Source organism: Onychomys torridus, chromosome 11, assembly GCF_903995425.1.
Source record: "Onychomys torridus chromosome 11, mOncTor1.1, whole genome shotgun sequence".
Lineage (NCBI taxonomy): Eukaryota > Metazoa > Chordata > Mammalia > Rodentia > Cricetidae > Onychomys > Onychomys torridus.
This window is the reverse complement of record NC_050453.1, coordinates 26,949,435-26,965,120: the sequence shown is the minus strand read 5'-3', so window position 1 is coordinate 26,965,120 and position 15,686 is coordinate 26,949,435. Positions and strand designations below refer to the sequence as shown.

General features: G+C 44.5%; 1 protein-coding gene across 2 annotated transcripts in view; it reads left to right on the top strand.

Annotated features, from left to right (window-relative positions):
- Positions 1 to 12,275, top strand: part of Lmx1a (LIM homeobox transcription factor 1 alpha) — a 142,750-nt gene extending 130,475 nt beyond the window's left edge. For both annotated transcript variants that reach the window (XM_036202778.1, XM_036202777.1), the window contains exons 5-9: positions 2,301 to 2,473; positions 5,104 to 5,181; positions 6,997 to 7,066; positions 9,425 to 9,595; positions 10,984 to 12,275. In XM_036202778.1, the coding sequence (XP_036058671.1) occupies positions 2,301 to 2,473; positions 5,104 to 5,181; positions 6,997 to 7,066; positions 9,425 to 9,595; positions 10,984 to 11,144 (653 nt within the window). In that variant the 3' untranslated portion in view covers positions 11,145 to 12,275. The remainder of the gene's footprint in view (positions 1 to 2,300; positions 2,474 to 5,103; positions 5,182 to 6,996; positions 7,067 to 9,424; positions 9,596 to 10,983) is intronic.
- The last annotated feature ends 3,411 nt before the right edge of the window (positions 12,276 to 15,686 follow it).

The window sequence follows — 15,686 nt, the reverse complement described above, 5'->3', positions numbered from 1 at the left end:
TGAATATATATGGATACGACTTTCTTTTTCTACCTTTAGCCTCTCAGGGGATCTTCTTATATTACCAGGGCGTTTGCTTTCAATGTTTATTTTCTTCTTGCTATTCTGCAAACCTCCCAGGATTGCCTTGAAACCCTTTGCAGAGCTATGACTAAGATTAAGTGCAGCATACCTCCTCAGAGAGGGCAGCTTCACAGCTGAAGGAGAGACAGGGGCGTCATTCTCCTCGTGAGGACTCTGGTGCTAATGATCCTTAATCTCTCAGGGTCTTTTATGTGTACTTTTGGGGGAGAGCAAGGCATAAAGAGGATGTAACCTTTCTACAGCATGTGTTAAGCATTACCTGTGTGATGGGGTCATGTGAGCTTCTTTGTGCATAGCACCCGTGCTTCTGGGACACCCCCAGGGTGGATGTTACTGTCATCAGTATGTAGAGGAGGAAAGCATCTGGGGACCTGGGGACATGATCTGACTAGCAAAGGGCTAATGAGGGGCCGGAGCGCCTGCCTACCTCAGCCTCCTTTCAGTTCAGGGGATTCACAACTGACTGCCCCTTCACATCCAAGTTTCATGTTTTTGAATGTCTCTAGAAAGAGAAAAACGTTACCCTTTCATATAAAAGAAGTCTTTGGCTCTGGTAGAGTCCCAATTTAGAACTCAGCTCACCTCCTAACTAAACAATCATATACAAATGTACATCCTTTATGGAAGGGGCAGGAATAAAGAAACAGTATGTGCGGCATGCAACTACTTGGGCTGTTTTGTGGGCTTTTTAAAAAGTAGTCAGAGGGGCTGTAGCAGGGCAAGCCCATGAGGTCGGGTTTCACTGCAAGGAGGGTGGGAAGCTTCCTAAGACCCAGAGATAATGGATAGTCTCTTTAGGATAGTTTGGATCTACAATTCCCAGTGGCTCCTAATGCACAAAGTGAAAAGTAGTGACTCACCCTGGCTTTTCTTCCACCCTAGACCCACCTTCTGAACCTCTGAGAAATATCTGTATAAAAGACTTTCTACTTTTGGCATCATGAGTCATTCATTGTCAGTTGTATATTCTGGGAGTGCTCAGCTCTTACCTTAATCAACTACCCTCCTACAGACCAGCCAAGGCTCAGGGAACAGATGGAAGAGGAGACAGAAAGAATGTAAGAGCCAAAGGATAGGAAAATGAAATGTTGTCTTCTGAACATGACATAGCTATTACACTCATGAATTCATAGCACCTGTGCAGGACTGGCCCAAGTTCAAGCCAGCCAAGACTCCAGCGTGTATGAGGCAGGAACTTACAAGGCTCCATCACTAAATGAGGACCGATGGGTAGCTGACGGCTACTGGGGAAGGGTGCCTCCTTCTTTGGAGGTATGGCCATGCTCCAGTAGATGACCCCACATTCATGCACACATGGAAAGCACTCAATGGACTTAGTGAGTTAAAAATATAAGAAAACATGAAGTCGGGAGGTAGGCTTGTGTGAGAAGATCTGGGAGCAGTTGGAGAGGGGAAAGTGGAGGTGGATATGATTATATTTCATTGTATACATTTTTTAAAATTCTCAAAGAATAAAAATAAAGAGAAAATATCCCTGTATTTCTCACTCTGCTGGTTGAGTTGAAGTAATTCATATACCATTCTTAGGGAGCTGCTTGCTTTATAGACCAGAAGTTTTGATGAATTGTTAGTGTTACCTGGCCATTTCCAGTCATCTGTGCCTATAGATAACATGATGCTGGTTTTTGATGACCTTTTTAAACAGTAATATTTTCTACCTCCTGGAAGTAGCTAAAATTTTTGACATAGTTCTGGGAAGTTTTGCCTAAGTCCTTCAGGTCTAGTTTTGCAAAACAACATCAAGGAAATCCCACTGGTATCCAGAAGTTACTGGGCATTGGTTGTATTCCGAACAGCATTTTGAATGCCTTACTAATATAGAGGCCCATTTTATCTCCATATCAATTCCTCGGAAGCAGACTCTCTTATGTCATGATTCTTCACATGAAAAATGGAAGTCAGAGTTGATTAGCTCCCTTAAGGCCACACAGCTGATAAATTTCCAGCCAGGAAATCAGGCTATGCTAAAGCCCTGAGGGTATTTTTGACTGCAGACTTTCTGCTCTTGCCTCTGAGCCTTAGAAGTGTTTTCTTAGCCTCTTTCTGGAAGCTCTTAGGTCAGCACCACATGGGTTATTGCACTCATACCTGACGCTATCATGGGATTGTTGCATCCCAACGCTTATTATGGAGCAACATACAGCTCCATGAGGTACATCTGGGGACTGGGGACACTGTTCTCTGCTTCTTTTCAGGCAAAAGTGATGATGAAGAGAATCTCTGCAAGTCAGCCCATGGGGCAGGGAAAGGTGCTTCAGAGGACGGCAAGGACCATAAGAGACCCAAACGTCCCAGAACCATCTTGACGACCCAGCAGAGGAGAGCATTCAAGGCCTCATTTGAAGTATCCTCCAAGCCCTGCAGAAAGGTAATAAGAGGGGGAGAAGGGAGCAAGGCCCCTTCATCTGTGTTCAGCTGGACTCCCCTAGGATATTAGGGGGTCTGAGTAGTGGGGGAATGTGGTTCAGAGTCTGTAACGGTGGTCATGAGTCCTGTAGGAGGTTCCAAGGAGAGCTAAGCTATGGCCTAGGAAGTAATGGATTTCCCCCAAATTCTTGTGTGCATGCCAACTCCCAAGGACCCTACCACCTCTTATTTCCTGAAGAGCCACAAGGAACAATAAGTAGTAATTAATTGATTGTGATAGTAAATGCTAGTTGTGATATCAACAAGATGCCTTAACAAACAATATAAAATACAAGTATCTTTCAAGATATTCGTTTCATGGGTGAGTCTTGACTTAGTCTCCTTGGTGTAGTGACTTGGGGATTCCCTGAATAGTAATTCACCCCTTCCAATGATGTCTTCAACTGAATAAATGTGCTCTGGCTTTTCACTCTCCAGTTGATGAGGATCTGGGTTGTATTTTCTCTGGGGCTTTTACAAATCGGATTCCTGTGAAAATTACATAAAATTGCTCATTGACTTAATGAAATTGTATTTTCCTTTTATGTCATATTCAGATGAAAGCAAGATAAGACTGAGAGGGCAGTACTATTTTCCATCACTGGGTCCCAACAGCTGTTCCAGCTCCCTGCATTTCCCAGCCACCATGGTGGAGACAGTAGATATAGAGGGCTAGCACCTGCCATTTTGAGGACACTACTTCTAGTTACATATGCTGGTCAGAATTTAGTGTCACAGTCACACTTCCTCTACAGGAAGTTGGGGAATGAGTCTACCAAATGACCCATGCCTTGCTAACATTTAATGCAACTGCTTTGGGGGTAGAGAGAAAGGTGGATATTGGGGCCAGCTAGGTGTCTCTGCCAAAAATATCTGTGCCCATTTATCAAGCATTCACTACTTATCAACCACAGGTACTATATTTTTACATAATAAAAAGAAAACATTTTTTAAGTAATGTGGCAAATACTATTTAGTATTGCTGGTTTAGGCACAACTCTCTGTATTAGTGAGACTTTACTATGAAGAAACAAAGCAAAGACTTAGTGATCCCATAGTGGCAAACATTCATTTCCTACTCCTGAGCCAGGCATTGGCTGTGGCCTGGCTGGACTTGGGTTTAGGTCTGCTCTGCCTGTCTGTCATTTGTGGGTCCATCCTGAAGGAGCAATGTTCTTGGGACCCATTGTTCTCCTGAGGATGGGAGTGAACAAGAGGGTAAAGGAACAGGAAGATACAGAAGTCTCCTTTCTAGATCATTTGTATTACATCCACTTGGATTCCATAGACTCAAGCAAGCCAGAGGGCTTAGCTCAGTGTGGGAACAGTGTGGGAACATGCCTAGCCTATCTACAGAGTGGAAGAATTAGGTATTTGTTGAGCAGTAATATACTGTCACAAATGGGAAATTGGAAAAGATTTACCCATAGACTCTTTCCATCTTTGCAACTCCCTACACTCAGAGGGAGGCACATGTGGGAAGTAAGATATCCCCAAATAGGCTCACACAGGGACCATTTACAGTGAGGGGGACATGACATACACAAGTGTCACACCAGGGAGAAAGCTGGGACATCATAATAGGGAGGCTGCCAGCAGCTATGGGAAGGGGGAAAGTCATTGCATCTGGGCACTTGCCAGGTTTCATGGGTCGAGTGGCCTCTTATTGGGACCTCTGAGGCATGGCTAGGGCTTCAGCAGGTGCAAGGACCTTTGTGTCCACTCCTTATAGTGACTTAGTATGTGCACATACCTCAGCAGCCAACTCTCATCTCACTCTCAAGCTTCATCCCAAGTGCATGGTTGAGGCAGAGTGTCTCCTCCAGCCTCTATTCTGTCAACCTAGTCACCCACCTTCAACCCATCTTCTCTGGAGTATGTCAAGAAAGGGCAGTGTCTCTGAGTCCCTCTCGCATCACAGCAGCCCCTCACCATGGTGCCTGGATGGCCTAGATAACCAAACACATCTCTGTTATCTGGACCCCAACTGTCCTTATCTCCAACATGACCCCAGTGCATTCACCAGCATCAGAGCGGTCCACGTGGCTCTGTTACATTTCTGATGACCCTCTTAATGTTTTATATTCCCTCTGGGAGGGTCTTACTAGGGAAAAGAGTGAACATGAGTATTCACAAAACACACAACATTATTTGGAAATAAGGAGACCGAGTTAAAATTTTGAGTCAACGATAAGAGGATGAGAAAGAACCATTTGCCTCTGCAAAGAGGTTTTCACTTCAGTTCTCCTTCAGCAGTTTAAAGCATGTGAAAGCCTACAGCTAAAGAGCAGTCAAGTCCTCCAGTAGACTACATAAGAGCCCTAACTTCAAAGTACAAGGATCCCAAAGTGCCTTCTGGGAATGTGCATCTAAATACACGAGAATTTCCTTTCTTTCTTTACCTTGTGAATGATGCCTTCTCTACCAGAAAGGAAGTATAAGCTTGTGTTTGGGTATATTTGAACATCAATCATGAACTAGTCTCTACTTGAGAATGTTATGTATGCCTTACCCTGTACTACCTGGGAAATGTTCTGCCTCCTACTCTGGGAGGTCAGTGCATGTTTTACACAGGTGTTCAATTTCTTCCAGGTGAGGGAGACTCTGGCTGCTGAGACAGGGCTGAGCGTCCGTGTGGTTCAGGTGTGGTTCCAGAACCAGAGAGCCAAGGTAATCTGCTTCCCACCTTCACCTGTCCTTGTCTTGCTAGTTCCTTCTAACAACAACAGCAGGTGGACCCTGGACCTGCAGTCAGCCTCTCCAAGCTAACTTCCTGGGCAGAGTCACTCTCTTAACTAAAAAACTTCTGCCAATTATGGCAATTATTTCAGCCATAGCAGCCTTGCAGAAAGGAGAAAGGAAGCATTTGTGTTGGTGAAATGGCTTTTGTCACAGCAGGTGGAATGAATTCCCATCTTGCTAACTCCAACCAAACGACCTTACTGTCTTAGGTAATGATTAAGTCCTGGGTTACTTATTTTCTTCCTGATGCTAAAAATACACATATCCTAGCCTGTTTCTCATAATCTTGACCTTTTTCTTTCTTCCTTCCTTTCTTTCTCTTTCTCCCTTTCTTTCTCCCTTCCTTTCTCCCTTTCTTTCTCCCTTTCTTTCTTTCTTTCTTTCTTTCTTTCTTTCTTTCTTTCTTTCTTCCTTCCTTTCTCCCTTTCTTTCTTTCTTTCTTTCTTTCTTTCTTTCTTTCTTTCTTTCTTTCTTTCCTCTCTCTCTTTCTTTCCCTTCCTTCCTTCCTTTCTTTCTTCCTTCTGTGTGTGTGTGTGTGCGCATATGCATATATGTGCACTCATATGGATGTGTACATATGCATGAAGGCCAGAGGTTCTCAGGACTTTGGTTTTATGCTTTTGAACAGAGGCTCTCCCTGGGACCCTGAATTCCTCAATTAGTCTAGTCTTGAGGGTCAGATACCTACAGACATTCTTTTTGTCTCCATTGCTCAGCACTGGGGTTACAAAGTGCACACCAATACCCCTGACTTTCTGATTGAGTTCTTGAAAATTGACCTCAGGTCCTTGTGCTCATACAACAGCACTTTGCAGACTGAGCTGTCTTCCTAGTCTTTAGAAGGAGAGAAATTACTCGCCTTATTTAGTCACAATTCTGCAACAGAATTCCTCAGAACAGGGCTGTTGGTGTGCTGCGATCCCACCAAGAGAAGACTTCACGGTGCAGTGATTGTGAGAGGGGTGCTGGGCTGTGGATTCACAAAGCAGGAACACACCGGAAGCTCTGGAGAATTTTACAGCAATCGAATTCATTTTATAATCTAGTATTACACACACAGACACACAGACATAGACAGACGACAGACAGACAGACAGACAGAGAGACAGACAGACAGACACACACACACACACACACACACACACACACACACACACACACACTCACACACACACTCACATTGCAAATGTTAAGATCTCACCAAATGATAATGTTTCCCAGAGCACAAGTTGAGAAACATTGGATGCAAAACAATTGCGTGTGAAACTGTTGCTTTGGTGGACAAGCCTCTGCCCTAGAGTACACATCTCCCATGGTGCCTCAAACACAGAGCCAGCAGATGGGAAGGAGGCAAAAGAGTGTTTGGGCTCCTCCCAAGTCCCACCCATGTGTGAAACACACATCCACCCATTTACTGCCTCACATGAAGTAGTTCCAGAGAAAACAGCATGTGGTCCTTCCTGGGAGGAAGTCTCTATTTCTGGGAAGACAAGTTGCACTTTGCTTCTCTGCCAGCTGTGTTCCTGCTGCGGCTAAGTAGGCAAGCTCTTGACACTGCATCTGCGTCATGGTGCTGTGCCTGATGTGTGCTTCATGGACAGAGTAAAAGCAGGGGTGTCGCTCCTACTTTAGGAACAGTCCTCTCACCAAAGGGTAAAGGTCACACCCTTTCTGTTCTCTCTTACCATGTGGTCCCCCACCCCAGGCCTCTGACTTCTAATCCTGTGGTCCTCTCTTAATCAGATGAAGAAGCTGGCCCGGCGGCAGCAGCAACAGCAACAGGATCAGCAGAACACTCAGAGGCTGAGTTCTGGTAAGCTGGTGGCTCTTCCCAGCTAGTCTTCACTGTAGTCCAGGTCTCTCCTACCTGGGACCTTCAAATGAAGCTTTCTGAGTGACATATCCCCCCAATCAGTGACATGTATATACATACCTATTTGAGAGATGATGGATTTAGGTGAAAACTGGGTTGAAGGTAACTTGTAAGAATGTTGAGGATGCCTGAGCTGCACATCCAGAGCGGGTGATTGACAGTGGCAATGCCCCTTGCCTGGTCTGGACCCTGCAAGTATCAGGACCATGTGCAAAGTCAAAGGCATGTCCAGTTTCTCTTCTCATCCAGTCCTCCTCATTTGAAGTGAGTCCATTACTAAAAGATACGGCCGACTTAGCCCTTCTGGTTGCTTTCCACCACTGTGGTAAATTCTTGAGATAATCAACTTAAAAGGAATAAATGTTTATGTGGGCTCATGATTCCTAGGGGTCTCAGTGGTGGTATAGATGTTCTTTTTAGGGTCTAGCACTAAAATGGTCACTTGTTCTCAACATCTTGAGTAGCCATGGGTCTCTTTCTTTCACTGCCATTCACTACAGAGACAAGCTTTTCTGATTATGGCTGAGAGTATCATTTGCCTGTGAATATAAAGACTTAGCATGCAGTTTGATGCCATATCAATTTAGCTAAAGAACAGTAGTCAGTTTCCCAGTAGGGCCTATGACCTCCTTAGATTGTTTATGTTTTAATAGGTTCACAATATCAGGTATGCATTTTCTCCATTGACATGCCTCAAGTCCAGTCAGAGAGCAGTTGGTTACCCCACAATAGCCAGGCCATTGTTGCACCAGTGGGCACATCTTGCTTGGTGGGTTGGCACCGTAGTTTGTAGGATTTACAACTAGGTAAGACCAGTAATGAATTTTCCTCCCCAGCAGACTGCACAGCACCTCCTAGCGCTATGAAAGCCAGACAGCAGGGAGGAGGCTTCCAGCTTATTTCCAGCTTGATTTCTTTGTTTCTTGGGTATATGATGTCTTCTGCAATAGGATCTATCATCTACTTCTGAGGACAACCAAGAAGAATCTCAAGAACCTCTACTGTTTGGGGAGCCTCTGGAGCCTCACATACAGCTCCTAAGAACATTCCCCACACCTGCCAGTGGGATTCTTGTCTGTTAAACAATGGCTTCTAGGAGCAACAAATCCTAGCCATGAAGGATATCTCAGTAGATTTCCACATGGTTTTATGACAAAGACTTCATTTTGATTAACACTTTGTGCCCTCTCACCTTCCCTATCCCTGACCCCCATCCAGTTTAACCCTTTCCATCTCAGTATACACTCTTTCTACTTTCCTGTCACCTGTCTTCTAACTTGCCCTCCTCCCTTAAATAAGCTCCCCTCCCACATTGGTAGTATTCTAGTTTCTAAACTTCTCCAGATGCTCTGAGTTAAACAGACAGGTCTAAATATTCAAAGTCTGCATCACATATGAGAGAAGGCATGTGATATTTGTCTTTCTGGTCCTGGGTTACCTTAATCAGTGTAATATCGAGGACAAAAAGGCAGGAAGGATTTCCTCTTTTCATAAATGTCTGGACACAAGCTTGTCAGGCTGCAATTGTAGAGCATACCTACTTTCATGTGATTTTTGTATCAACCCTGTGAAGTCAAATGGTCCAGTATCATGAGTCCCACTTGACTGATGATCTTGTAATGGATTATTTCAGGAAAGATGCTTAGAATCGTCACCTCAAGTGACTGCCAAACCTATATAGTGTCCCAAAGTTCAGCTTCCTAGTCCCCATTTCTGTCTGCCACTGTCATGGCCTCTGCTAGGCACAGGATGAGGAATATTGATGTCATCTCATCCCCTTCTAGTTGGTAAATAACGAAACTAAGACCCAGGAAAGTAAAATTATATAGCCACAATCACACAGTTTGCTCAGTCACAAGCCTCCATGCTAGTCTTCCATGATTCTTACAAACTGCTGTCTATGCCCTTGGGTAGTCACCCAAGTGAATTAGTGTGACTTCCAAAACTGGGTCATAAAGGATGCACCCCCACCCTCTCCAAATATATTATATAAATGACTGAAATTGTCAAAGAATAAACAAATAGGTAAATAAATAAAAAATAAGACAGGTTCTTCTTAGCCTCCACCCTCAGAATACATTGTGTATATGAATGAAATTGTCAAACAACAGATTAAATAAATAAATAATAAAATAAATTATAAATAGAATAGAATAGAATAGAATAATGTCTTATTTTCTGATGAGTTCTCTTGGATCACTGCTTCAGGGGCAGCAGGTTGCTATGGCATGAGAACCCTACACACTGGACATCTTTTGTGCAAGTTGAAAATGATCTGTCTTCTTTTTCGTTCCACAGCTCAGACAAATGGTGGTGGGAGCGCTGGAATGGAAGGGATCATGAACCCCTACACAGCTATACCCACCCCACAGCAGCTACTGGCCATTGAACAGAGTGTCTACAATGCTGACCCATTCCGACAGGGTCTCACTCCACCCCAGATGCCTGGAGATCACATGCACCCCTACGGTAAGAGGGACTCAGTCCCCATGAGTCCCCTCTCGGTTTGCTTGGGTAGGCTTCTCATTTTCCTTAAACACATCCACACAGTTCCCAGATACTTGCTGAACCACCAAATAAGAATAAGTGTCCCACAAAATATTGCTGGCACCATCTGGTTGCTATAGAAGATTCCCACGCATGTTCTTTGGTTATATTGCCATGTGTCGTAATTTTTGAGGCTCCTTTGTTGATCCATTCCTTGTCCAACTTGTCATTCAAGCCAGTGCTCAAGGGACATGGCCTGGGGGACTCTAGTGGGATGGAGTGAATGAGTAGAGAGATCCAAGATATATGGCATTAACTTCTAGCTTCTACACGCACACACTCACACATGTGCCCAACATACATTAGCATATACAAGCATGTATATCACGTACATACACACACAACACAAATTTGCTGTTAAAATCCCCTTGATTTTGCTTATGTCACAGATTCAGCAAACACTTACTTAGGTGTGGCCTTTGGAGACCCTTACTGACCAACCTCAGGAACATGTACATTCTAGGTCTGTATGTGTGTGTCCCAGGGGTGTCCATCTTTTTTCCTCTTTGGAAGACATATGTTGCATCTGAACCATCTTTGCTCTGTCATATGGGAGAGCAGGGCAGATGAGGTTTTTGTTTGTTTGCTCATTTTGCAAATCCTTATGTTTTATAACTCTTAGTAAAATAAATAATCAAAGCTCAGTGGTAGTTTTAGGTGCTTGTTTTTGCCTCCCCCACTGACTTGAAGTGCAGATGCACCCTGCCAGGCCTCCTAGGTTGTGGATTTCAGATTGCAGTGTTACCTCTGCTGTAACACAGTGAAACATCCTGGCCTCTCTCCCAAGGGTACAAATCAGTTGAGACCAGGAGCCTAATCTTCCTTGGCTGTGAGGCACAAACCTTTGGAGACAGTGGGGTCTTGGTATTCTTCTGCTGCTGCAAAGGACCAATGTTACCAGAAAGTTCAGAGCTTCACTTGAAGAATCTTCTTACTATCCATCCTTGAAGAGCCCTTTGTGAGGCTGAGGACATGCAGGATCCCTGTCTGTGTCTCTCCAGCCTTTGGTGATGAGTCCTGTATATCCCATGTTCACTGTGTAGACATCCTCAGTGTGCATCGCTTAGCTCATGTGGCTTTACACTTATCCAACTTTGGACATGAGCTCTCTATGAGTCTTCAGACCCTATTATTATGCCCCTAATACTTTTGTGTGTCATTGTCCCCACCCCATCCATACCTGAACACTTAGTAGGTTTTCATCCCCAGAGTGTGTTCGAGCAACACTTGTTGAGTTCAACTGAATTTCCTAACATATAAGGGTGTTACTTCTTCCAGACCTTCATGCCCATGTTCCATCTTCGTTTCAGGTGCTGAACCTCTTTTCCATGACCTGGATAGTGATGACACTTCTCTCAGTAACCTGGGAGACTGCTTCCTAGCAACATCAGAAGCAGGACCTCTGCAGTCCAGAGTGGGAAACCCCATTGACCATCTGTACTCCATGCAGAATTCCTATTTCACCTCTTGAGTCTTGTAAAATTTTGTGGCTGGGCTCCCATATGGAACAACCATACTGTGTGAGGGTTTGCTGACTTTAGGATGGGGAGGCCAGAGAAGAGGTGGGCTGGGGAGGGAGGTTTGTTGGGGATGCTGTTGTATAATGATATGGTGTAGCTCAGCATTTCCAAAGACTGGATACATTATGGATCGCATAGTTTAATGTTTCTAATAAGAATCTTAGTGTTAGATATGAAGATGTGTTTATCATTAAGGACAGGGACTTTTAATATAGACATTCTCAAGCAAGCTAGATACCTAGGGACTCCTAACAGCTTCCCACCATTGTGGAGAAGTGCTTGTCAAGAGGTGCCGTATGTCTATTCATCCATACACCAATAGACAGACAGATAGATGTGAGTGTGTGTGAGTGTGTAACCTTTCATACTTTATCATCAAAGTTTATCCCTAATTATAACAGACACCAACTGTACAGCAAAAGTAACTTTATTTTCAGTGTGAACTGTATTTAAGGAAATACTTGATGCACTTAAGTTATAAAATGAGATAATTTACTTTTATAAACTTTATTTTTAGTTTGGAGAGACTCATCGGCAGGGCAGAGAGGGCTGCTCCACCTGGCCCCATAGCTTTGAGTGCTTGAGTTTGTTCTCTTCTCAGAGCATCATTGAGGTCTAGAAAACAACTCCAAAGGGCTGGCAGCATTCTGTCGTGGGCTCTTGCTCACTCTGGTGTTGAGTCACTGGGCCTGGGTGGAACAGAGCAAGCCCTGAACGTGATTTTAGGCTTCTTAGCACGTGGTTATTGGGCAGCATCAACAAGGTTGTTTCTACCCCCAAGACTCATCCTCAATGAGTGTGGATGAGGTTGATTGCCATACCTACCTCCCTCTCTATGAGTGTGGATGAGGTTGATGCCACACCTACCTCCCGGGGACACTGAAGCTCCACCCAGGACATGAGACTTAAATCTGATATGGCTTAAAATATAGCCAGATCATGCACCTGATGATAGAGGACACCTGGGACCACAGAGCAGGAAGTCCTTGTACCCCAAATCCTACCCCCCTGCATAGCCCGCATGGCAGAGACACAGCTTGAAAGGGTAGGACAGAGCTCCATCGGAGAAGGTGGAAGAAGTTTGGTGGATGGAATTCTAGAGCAAGTCTTGACTTGCACATCTGTTTTTTGTTTGTTTTGTTTTGTTTGTTCTTACTTTTTAAAAGATCATTTAAAAATTAACTGTATGCACCCAGAAAGTCTGAATTCCCTGTGATCTCTGTTTGTTTCTTTCTTGAGGGCTCCGAGTCTAGAGAGAGTGTTTATAAACAGCCCCATGGAGCTCACAGAAGCAGAGAGGACCAGGCACGTACCCAGGGCTCTTCCTTTCAACTCACTTTGCTGCCCTTGAGCACAAGGAAGACCCAGCAGCCGTTATACACAGGGACAGTTCCAGACCAGGGTCTCCAGTTATGGTGCTAGGATGGGGTCTTCTGTGTTAGGATCCTCCTGGGGAAACACTGAGTCATGGGGGAGACAGAAGGACTCCATTGAGAGGGGTTGGGAGAGGCATGGCTTCATGCCTGGGGACATCATCAGAGCCTTGAACACACCCACCTCTCCACTCTCTGCAAGGCCAGAGGAAGCATGTCCCTTAGTGGTAGAGTCTGTGTTGTGTGATTTTTGTGCTCTTCTTTATAATTTATACAAGCCACCGGGAACCCCGAACCAGTCTGCTGAGTGAGAATGAGGCCAGTGCAGGTGGCACCAAGGTGTCTGTGTTGCTGATTGGTTGGAGAATGTAGCAGATATTATGTGAATGAAAACAGAGATCCTTAATTCTACTCTTCAATGACATACCGAAGTGAAATTAAAAACCTCTTACAAATGAGCTGTTGTTTATTCTGGGGAGAAGGGTGGGCAGGGAACCAGGGAGACATGGGAGTTTCTTCAGCAAAGCTGTGGGGATGTGCTGGGGTGAAACTTGGAAGCAATAAGAGTAACTGCAGTCAATCCTAAAGGGGAGGGTTCTGCAGCCTCTTGCTAAGACGGACAAGGTCCAAGTTCTACCAACCTCCCCCCACCACATAAGGGGGTTCTGGAAATGGTCCATCATCACCCTACAGCTCTCCCATGGTAGAGATTGCATCATGCACTGTTTGACATTCATTTGGGATTAGCGTGGAGGTGTACTGAAGAAGCAGCACTTCTGGATAGGTGGATTTTTCTGTCCCATCAGCTGCTCCCCAAATAACCACACAGAGACTTAATATTAATTATAAATGCTCAGCCGATAGCTTAGTCTTGTCTTTAACTAGCTCTTTCATCTTAAATTAACCCATTTCTATTCATATATGTGCTGCCCCAAGGCTTGTTTACCTCATCTATGCACTTCCCATCCTGCTTGGTTCAGCATCTCATGGTGTCTCTTTGTGATTCCTCAAGTTCTGCTATTATTCTCCCCAGTGTTCTCTCTTCCCCCAAAATTCTCCCTAGCCATCATCCAGTCAGCTCTTTATTAACCTATGAGAGTAATACATATTCACAGTGTACAGAAGGATTATTTCACAGCAGCTGGAGGCAAATGCCTACCAGAATGGGAGAGCAGAGTAGCAGCCAGTGTATTTCCCTGATTGATTCTCCTAGAGTTCACAGCAATTTTCCATTTAAGTTTTCACTAACACAGAAGAGAGTTTGGGTTAAAAGATACCTCTCTCCAGTGCACCGAAAAGGCTTTGCTCACAACTCCCGAGTTTTCCCTGGGGACTGGTTATCTCTGACTTTTGTTCTTCTCCCCTTCCAACTCTGAGAGAACCTGTTCAGATCTAAATTCCAACTCGTTAGGTGATGTGTGGCCCCTGAAAAAGGTACTTCACCCTGCTGAGCTGATAGAGTGACAGAGATGGTACTTGTTACTATCTTCAAAGTGAAGAGGGTGCTGAGTAGAGCATACAAAGCCCTTTGACTGACATGGGAAGGAGTGGGTTGACTGGTCTCAGGACTTGATCATTGTTGGATGGCTTTTAGAAATCTCAGGCCATGTTTGGCGAAAATGGAGAAGAGACTGACTCACCTGAGCTGAAGAGAATCTTTTTTGCCTCCCTCTCTGTGCTTCTTTGCTAAGTCTCAATGGGGTTATTACTTAATCCAAGGCAGATGTGTAGAGAGTGGCTCATGTTGTGTGTAAGGCATGTAGAAAAAATTCCAAACATGTTAACATCTCCCCCCCCTGTAAAAAAACAAACAAAAAACAAACAAAACAAACAAACAAACAAAAAACACATAGAAGGGGTTATCAGAGCTTAGGAGATTTCTCCTGCCATCTCCAGGGACCTGCGTAGGGGTGGTGTGGTGGGAGAAGTGAGGCTGGGGTCAGAGTGGAGAACCAACAGCCTACCCAGGAGAAATGAGTTAACCTAATGCCAGTCAAAATGGGAAGGAAGCAGAATTAGCCTGTTAGCTCCAAACTCAAAAGACAAAATAAAGCCCAGCTGAACTGCATGTAAAATCTCTCTCTCTCTCTCTCTCCCTCTCCCTCTCTCTCTCTCTCTCTCTCTTTCTCTCTCTCTCTCTCCAAAGATGGAAAACTGATATGGTTTACCTTCAATAAAAGAGTCCTACCAAGAATCACAACTGAATCAAAGTCAAATGCACACGTTGTTTCCCTGATTCTTGCTTACACTAGTACAACATTATTCCAATGACAGGAAGGGGAGAATCATCGTTAGGGCTCAAGAGAAGGCCTGTGGGTTTTTATGCTTAAAAATACAGTCTTTCTGCACATGTGGACAAATTCGTGTTGCATGGGAAGCACCCTGGGCTTGACTCCAAGCTGGGCTCTCAGCCTTCATCTCTTCACCAGCAAAATGGGGCCATTGACACTTGTCTGTCTGTGAAAAACAAAAGCAACAAATAAATATGAGGTCTGTGGACTCTGTCATGCTGTCCACACTGAAGAGCTCCAGTCTCATGGGGCACATGTGAGCCAATCACTTGGGGAGCATCCATGCTGTGTGAACAGCTCTTTTCTTCCATGCTCTGCAAAAGGTTTTGCTCTTTGCTCTTCATTTTTCACTAAGGAGTGGCTGTCCCAGAGAAGGACAGATATACTAGGTCAGGGTGAAAATGACCCTTGTTCCCTTCCAGCTGCTACAGTCATTAAAGCCACTGCCTGATGGATATCCCCCTCCACCCTCCTGTCCCTCCAGGACAGGACCCTGAAAGATTGTGGGTGACACAGCCCTAGAAGGTGATGCATCAACTGGTCTCTAGGTGCCACCCAAGTGCTTAGAAAGAGAAGGGTGGCTCATGCCCCTTATTTGGGTGGAAAGGACCTATCTAGATAGTTATACAGACTGCCACTTTATCTAAACCCTTTAACACCTATTCCTAACACACTCATTTATTTCATTCTTTTCATTTAATCAGTAAGTGTTTGTAAGGACAGGGAATGTGCTGTGTTCTGAGATGACACACAAATAAACACACAAATAAAACAAAGAAGTGAGTCAGTTGACAGAGACCAAGTGTCTGCCTGATTAGAAATGGTGACT